Raw genomic sequence first — 8,168 nt, 5'->3', positions numbered from 1 at the left:
ATGGCTAAAAATTAATTTCTTTTATTATCTTAATGATCATATAAAATTACCCTAGCACTCCTACGGATTAAAATTAATTGAGTTTTATTAACTATTTTTCTAAAAATATTGGTTACAAATTTAAAATTATTTCAAATGCTAGAAAGATTGAATTTGTCACTATTGAGTATTGATGATCTAGAGTTTTCATCTTCTTAACCCAGAGATTTTATTTTAAAAATCTTAACTAATTTATTGTAGATTGGTTTAAAATTTAAATTAATTTTATTATACGCTTTTGTAGATTTCCGAATTTTAATTGAAACTCACCTTTACTAGCTACTTGGCCTGATTGTGTTTGGTATTGATCAAAGACCTTTACAAAATAATCTTATGCCTAAGGTTTCTTTAGCATTATTTTGTCCTTTTTTTTCCGAACATGAATTCTGAAGCTAATGTATAGAACTATAAATATTATATACATAAAATTATAGATATTAAATTAAATAAAATAGTTTTAAAGATCATAATAATTTTACTACAAATTTCAGGAATTAGTAGATCATAAAAATAATGTAAAAAATTAACTATCTATAATTTAATTCAAATAAAATATATATAAGAAATTATGATGGTTCTTTGAATTTGACCATGCTTAAATTCTTTTGCTGATGCTCGGTATATAAGGTGAATATTATAGTATTACACGACAGGAAGTTTCCTTAGTGGAAACATGGAACAATTAATTATTTAATTATGAATGTTTGTTTGCAACTAATGGGAATGTACCCTATGGCTCTGTATTGGCCATTTTTAGAAAAGCAGAGTGAGAAAAAAACCGAGTGATACCATAGTCAATATCAACCCGTACTTACATTAAATTTCATTTACACTTTTCAGTTTGGATTTTCTTATTATACAACCCATATTTTTCCAGTGTGAATCACACTACAATCTCCATCACCCCTTCCTTTACACTTTTCAGTTTGGATTTCCTTATCTCCATCACCCCTTCCTTTACGTATACAGTTAAAGGTTCTTATAGCCAACCATTTCTTAGCATCACACTATAAGTCACTGCTTCCAACATTTTTTCAGAGTGAGAGTGAGAACCAAACAGTTTTCAGAGTGAATCACAGTACTATAAGTCAATCTTAGCCGAACCAAACAAGTCTCCACTATAAGTCATCTTTCTTCTTTACTTTAAATCCTCTTCATGGCTTCCACCTCTTCTACTTCTTCAAGATCATGCAAGTACCATGTATTCCTCAGCTTCAGGGGTGAAGACACTCGCCAAAAATTCACTAGCTATCTCTATGCCGCACTCACAAGGAAGGGAATCACTACCTTCATTGATGAGACCAATCTTTGCAAAGGTGACGCTATTTCATATGAACTCCTAACAGCAATTGAAGACTCCATGTTTGCGATAATTGTTCTCTCACCAAACTACGCTTCCTCCACTTGCGATAATTATTTTATTGTTAATTTCACCGTACCAAAGTAGTTAGTTGAACGTATTTACAAAGGAGTTCACAGGTCAATTTCCAAAAAATAATTTCTTTCTTTAAAAGTTTAATCATGTATGCTTGTTCTGTTTCATGTATAAATTCTCCTTGCTGAAGATTTGATATTGACGTATCAGTGTCTTGGTTTGAACAAAACATTCATGTTTGGAAAAAAAAGGATAAAATAATGCTAAAGAAACCTTAGGCATAAGATTATTTTGTAAAGGTCTTTGATCAATACCAAACACAATCAGGCCAAGTAGCTAGTAAAGGTGAGTTTCAATTAAAATTCAGAAATCTACAAAAGCGTATAATAAAGTTAATTTAAATTTTAAATCAATCTACAATAAATTAGTTAAGATTTTTAAAATAAAATCTCTGGGTTAAGAAGATGAAAGCTCTAGATCATCAATACTCAATAGTGACAAATTCAATCTTTCTAGCATTTGAAATAATTTTAAATTTGTAACCAATATTTTTAGGAAAATAGTTAATAAAACTCAATTAATTTTAATCCGTAGGAGTGCTAGGGTAATTTTATATGATCATTAAGATAATAAAAGAAATTAATTTTTTTTTTTGTCTTACTTGATATCGTAATTCAGGATTTCTGTTAACTTTGTTTTTAATTTTTTGTCCTATTTCAAATCGTTACTCACGATTTCTTTTTATCCTACACCAAAACATCATAATATTAACGAAGTACACCAATAATAACCTAATATAAAAAAAAATTTAGCATATTCGTATAATCTATCAAAATGTCTAAAATAAAAAATATAAATCTTCTATTTTTTAAAATAAAAAACTGCATCAACGTTTTGTATTTAATAAAGGCAACCACTCGAATGAAGACACTAAAAATGTCTTCTTTTTAAAGATATTCACACATGTCATGTTATTATTGGACATCCTTATTATTAAACCGGTTAAAATTTTATTTTTTATTATAAACCAGAATAAAAATTTATGGGAGCATTCCCCTTTAATAAATTTAAAAATTATTTTTACATACCAAACGGCGGTGACGTTTTGTGTCTCTTAAAAAGTATAAAAGAAAAAATCAGCCCCTTGGCCTTACACTTCCCGTAATAATAACAATGTTAAATGTTCGCATTAGAATTTTTGTCATTTTGCATATTAAGTTTTTATCCTTCACATGCCACACACTTTAATTAAAATAGTTTTTAATATCGTTTCGCCGTGTGCAGACGCTACTGATCTCATGCAATGGCAGGTCACCTCTTGCTATGTTAGGAAGCACTTTGCAAAGGCTTGAACATTGGACGGCACCCGAGGTTGCCTAACCGGTGCAATTTTAAACGCATGTGATGCATCCTGCCTCGATGGAGCTGACCGTCTTCATACTCCAAGAAAGGTGTTTGCAGACCCAACTTTTTGACCGGGCAACAGCTAGCCGATTCCATCCTCTTCACAAATCAAGCCATCGCCAAAACACAACCATCCCCACCCACAACCAACGCGGACCAACCCATCGGACGCCGACGACCGATACTGCAACTAACAATGGCCGAACATGGGACACCCGCTGCATCCAACAACGTGAATGACGACACGGCCCAGGTACGATTGTGGTGCATTGGCTGATTTTGACTTTTTATTTATTTATTTTTTTAAGTTATGCTTATGCTGCTCCCGATTCTACTGAGTTAGTTGTATATCACAACGTACTAACAAGCGCCCAATGCCATGAGGACCAGAGAACACCAAACCCAGACGACAACACTTCAAACGACGCGTTACTGGAAATAATGAGAGAGGTGCTCGAGAACACAAAGGTTGGTAACACCCGTCTCAATTTCCGTTCTAACTGTTTCGATAACTCCAACCATCTGACAGATCTGTTACGATTTTCCATGGAAGAACACGCAATGCCGAATGGACAGAGTCGAAGCGGAAATGGTGACGATTCGGTTGTTGGTGGGCGGTCTCAGAGAGCCTATCACCGAGGCGCAAAAGGGACCTGCGAATAAAGTCAACGCAACGTCTGATGGAAACCGGATTGAGAAACAAAGAATACCGGTCGCCGACAGGGAACACATACACAACCCGATGTCACGCGCCTCCATTTCCAACCGTAGACAGTTGATGCTTCCAGGAGCGATGAGAAAGAGACTGCATCAGTCGTCGACAAAAAGCAGCGGCGAAGACGTCGACATGTCTGTTTACGATGACGACGAGGATCAGAAACGGGCCATGTACCCAAAGATGTGCAGGTCAAACACGCACGGCGTCAAACATGGGGCTAAGGGTGGCAAGGCCACATTCTTCTTCACTTGATTAAAGGAGAAGGTATACAGGGGTAACCGGGGGACTATATCGCCCCAACGAAGCAACAATGCCGACAACCCGACAGGGCGCAATGGACTGCAGCCAATGCAAAACAGAAAAGGCAGTTTTCCCTTTAACACGATGACGTCATTCGACGAGAGCTCATCGAAGCCGGAAAGCAGCCACGGACGGACAGCCGATACCTATAAGAAGATTCCGCGACGACCCCCGTCAAACTTGACCAAGAAGGGAACAAATACCACCAACGCATGGCCCATCTCTCAGCACGAGATGGACATATCTGTAAGTACGTCTACGACCATCATGCTGACCCCACGTAAGTATTCGATCTGAACATCAACGACTGAATCTGCCGTGTGCCGTCATTAGTGCCGGACGGCCGCAGTTAAATTGGGCTGGCGTGTGTAACATCTTCCATTTGTTGACGGTAGGGAGATCGTTGTACGCGTCGGGTCGCAGCATGCAACTCGTTCTGACATGGGATGCCTGTTAGACGGACGGCAACCAACCCTGAAGGCACGTGGCAATCCATCGTATCCTCTTCGAATTAATGGAATTTTTTCCGCTGACCCGGATTTATTATTTCCATGCGAAGTCTGATTTTTTTGTGTTGGGCATGATTTGCAGATAATGGAGTTGATCACGATCATGGTTGCATCGGAGGGAGAAACCGATGGAGATCACCCTCGAGCGGTGTGGTGCTTGCATCCGAATTTTGCGGTACGCCCAAATCCTAATTCGGTAGTTTATTTGAGTGCATACCTAGGATTTAATGTTCTCTGTTTTAACACAAACCATGTACCGTTGACATGCACGGTGACTTGTTTCAACTTCTGAATACTTCCTGAGTAACCAGGCCGATGTAATGGAGGGCGTCCACCCTGAAATTTTGGCGCAGCGATACGGCAATGACCACATGCACCCGACGGAAGACCTATGCCTTGTAAGCTACCGACCGATTAGATTATTGTACGCAAGTTCTGAACCTGGGCGGACTGAATTATGACTCTCTTATCGTATTCAGCTTTTTCCATCAATCGCAGGTCTATATGCCAGTACTGGAAGAAGATTGTGAGAAGCACTGGTTCTTGGCTATGGTTGACCTGTCGGAGAGGCAGGTCTTCCAATTTGACACGAATGCAACTAAGGAATCAAAGGCAAGACGGAGACGTGTCATACAATGCATGGTAAGCGACGCACATAGGTTAATTCAGCGTCCTATCTGAATACGCTAATCTTTATTATATTGGCGAATCTGTGCCAGCTGACTGCGCTGGATGGAATCGTTGCAACTGACGGGTATAAAAACTCACACTCTAAGAGCGCTCCCGAGTTTGCCAGTTTGGACATCATAGCCGCACCGGGAGTGCCAAAAAACAGCAGCAGTACAGACTCTGGTATTTGGGTCATGCAGTGGATGGCAATGGGACGGAGGTTCACCCATGCGGTGCTGCCAATTGTAAGTTAATGCTTGCCTACTAGTAGAATGCAATTGCACTGTGTGTCTCTAATAAACGCCGCATTGACCATTGCAGCTGGACGAAGAGAAGACCAGGATCAAAATGGCAATTGCACTGCTAACGGGAAGATGTAACGAGAAAAGCGGTCCATTGCTTGCGAAGGCGGCGGAAGCGGCCAAGACGGGGGAACCATGTCTAAGAGAGGTGTGAAGGGGCCAAATACAACGTTTTTTTTTCCTTCCACTGCAATTTTTTTGGTTGTTGGATGCATTGATACCGGTTATGTTATGTGACATTGTTGGGTCTCCTCACTGGACGGATAGTCTTCGTGGGCTGATTATATCATGGGCCATATATCCTATTACTGTTATTCTATCTTTATGTTGGGCCCCTTTATGTTATATCATGTTATTTTCCAGCGTGCATCTTCGTTGAGGATGATCGGCCGTGTCATCGCCACCATGCATCAAGTTTTCCGAGTCTTCCGAGCTTCGGTCGGAGGTGGAGTTGACATCGGCGGAGCGAGGAGTTTTGCCTTGGATGAAGAGGAGAGTAGCTTCGAATAGGGTCGGGCATTAAGGGTTGGGTCGCTATGCGAGTTCGGTTTCTGGGTTTTGGGTCGAGTCAGTTTCTCTGGCCCAACACCTAGTAAAAAAAAAAGTTATTTTCCAGCATGAGAAAAAAAAAAGTTATGTTCCAAGAAAAAAAATTAAAAACTGTAAAGATACCAAAAAAATAAAGTAATTATGAACAACTTACCTGCTTCCATCGCCTACATCAATCCGTCCATCCATCGCCAATGCAAGGCTGCCAATATGAAGTGACTATTCACTGACCCACGCAATGGAATGAATGATTAAGGCTATGTTTAAATCTTGAACTCATTCGGTGGTTAGCGTTTTTTTGGAAATCCGGTTATTGCCCTTGGTAATTGCACCAACATTAATGACCCATTAATGCCCAGTCTAATCAGGTTTAATAGTTATTTATTAAAAAAAAAACTTAAAAAGGCGGGAGTTGTTTCGCCTATTTAACGCGCGTACGTTTCTCATTTACCAAAAAAATAAAAAAATGCAAACTTTTCGAAGAAGGGAACCCATTGTTAGAGACTCAAAAACTCCCGGCAGTAAAGAACCGGAAACCATCAAAGAAATCACAGGCGAGGTATGACAATGCCGACGCTCGCTGATTTCCGCTTCTTCAGATTCATAATCCCCAACACGGAGAATCAACTTGTAAGTTTTCAGTTGTTTTTGTTCTACTACCATATCCCCAGGGCCCGCATGCAAGCCCACATCAATATCAATTTCTTACTCGTGCAGAGAATGCCAGCGCCCTTCTTCAACGCTGTCCGGGAGAACATGAGCAACCCCATCGAGGTAAGCACCACAAATGGTCAGTCGTGGAGCATCTCCTGGGTTGTCGAGGAGGAGCATCCACATCGAATCGTCTTCACCAGAGGGTGGCGAGCCTTTTACGAACACTACCATCTTTGAATCGGTAACACAATGCTATTTTCGTATCACCAACCAAAGTTTTTCTACGTGGCCATCCATGACGCAAGATACTACGAGATCAACTATGGAAGGTAACAAGATTATTCTAGCGGGTTTTCTGTATGCACTCGGCTAAGGCGTTTGTTTTATGCTGTTTTACGTTGTACCAGAAACTTGCGTAATGGAAGTCTTCCAGCAATCCCCGCACATGGCAACTATACAGTCCAGTTCTTCGCGATAATCCTGGTGAACGACCTCGATACACTGGTATAGATGCCAATTTCAATTCCTTTACTACCTGCAATCATCAATCCATCCATGTGTGTCACATTGTAAACCTTTTTTTTTCCACCATCTGCTACAGATGCTCCCGCTATGGTTCTCGCGGGATTATGGCCGGTCCCTACCGCGACCCCTGACCCTAACCACGCCTACAGGACATCATCATCACGTGGGCTGGAATATGGAACCTAATGGAAGGATCGTGCCTCATGGAGGATGGGACGCTGTCCGGGAACACTACGGCCTAAGGGATCAGTGGCTGGTGCTGTTCCGTTATCACGAAGCTCAAAACACCACGTATGTCATGTTCTTCAACGGTCATACAATGGAAATCAACTACTTGGCCCATGCCGAGCCGGGGACGGACTCCACTTGTATAAGCTATCCGACGGCCCCAAGTCAAGGCACATAGCCGATGGGTTCAGATCGACCAATCCCTTCTTTGTCAGCCCAATCGTGCATAGACTGCCAACCCGTTTTCTCATAAGTCTCCCGACAGTTATTTTTAAAGGCAACTATTTCCGGTGCTATTGTTCTATTCAATTATTTCATTGCTCTCACCCTACAAAATATGTCCTCGCTTCCAGCCGAATGTCCCCCCTCTGCCGGGAGTATACGAGGATAGCCCAATTTCGATTACAAACGAGAGGGGCGCGTGGACCGTTCAATATACGCACTATGTCGGGAGGACAAACGGATGTTTTGGAATGGGCTGGTGTGCCTTAGCAACAGCATGTCAACTAAGACACGGCCATGTGTGTGTCTTCGAGCGGCGCGGCTGCATATATATTGAGAACTCTTGTATCCTAAACCCCCCAGCCACTGATGATATTTTTGTGGCAACGAATTCCAACACCCAAACTCACCGGCAAGTGTACCGGGTCGCATCAAGTAGTAAAACTCACAGGAGTGAGGTCGATCCCACAGGGATTGATGGATCAAGCAACTTTAGTGGGTGATTAGTTTAGTCAAGCTAACATTTGAGTGATAATTGATGCAGCAGAAAGTAAATGACAAGGAAAATTAAAGTGCAGAAAGTAAATTGGACAGTAACTTAAAGAACAAATTCTCCCCTCAATCCAAGATTCAAATTTAAAGAAAGAAAAACTAGAAGAGGGAAAGCTCTCCAA

The 8,168-nt window shown here is 40.9% G+C and overlaps 1 protein-coding gene across 1 annotated transcript; it reads left to right on the top strand.

Moving 5' to 3' along the window:
* On the top strand, nucleotides 6,769-7,450 carry LOC107611560. Its single transcript, XM_016313471.1, has 3 exons — nucleotides 6,769-6,848; nucleotides 6,927-7,023; nucleotides 7,121-7,450. The coding sequence occupies exons 1-3, from the start codon at nucleotides 6,769-6,771 to the stop codon at nucleotides 7,448-7,450; spliced, it is 507 nt and encodes a 168-aa protein (XP_016168957.1).

Source organism: Arachis ipaensis, chromosome B08 (assembly GCF_000816755.2).
Source record: "Arachis ipaensis cultivar K30076 chromosome B08, Araip1.1, whole genome shotgun sequence".
In the NCBI taxonomy this organism is placed as follows: domain Eukaryota; kingdom Viridiplantae; phylum Streptophyta; class Magnoliopsida; order Fabales; family Fabaceae; genus Arachis; species Arachis ipaensis.
This window is presented reverse-complemented; position numbering and strand designations above follow the sequence as displayed.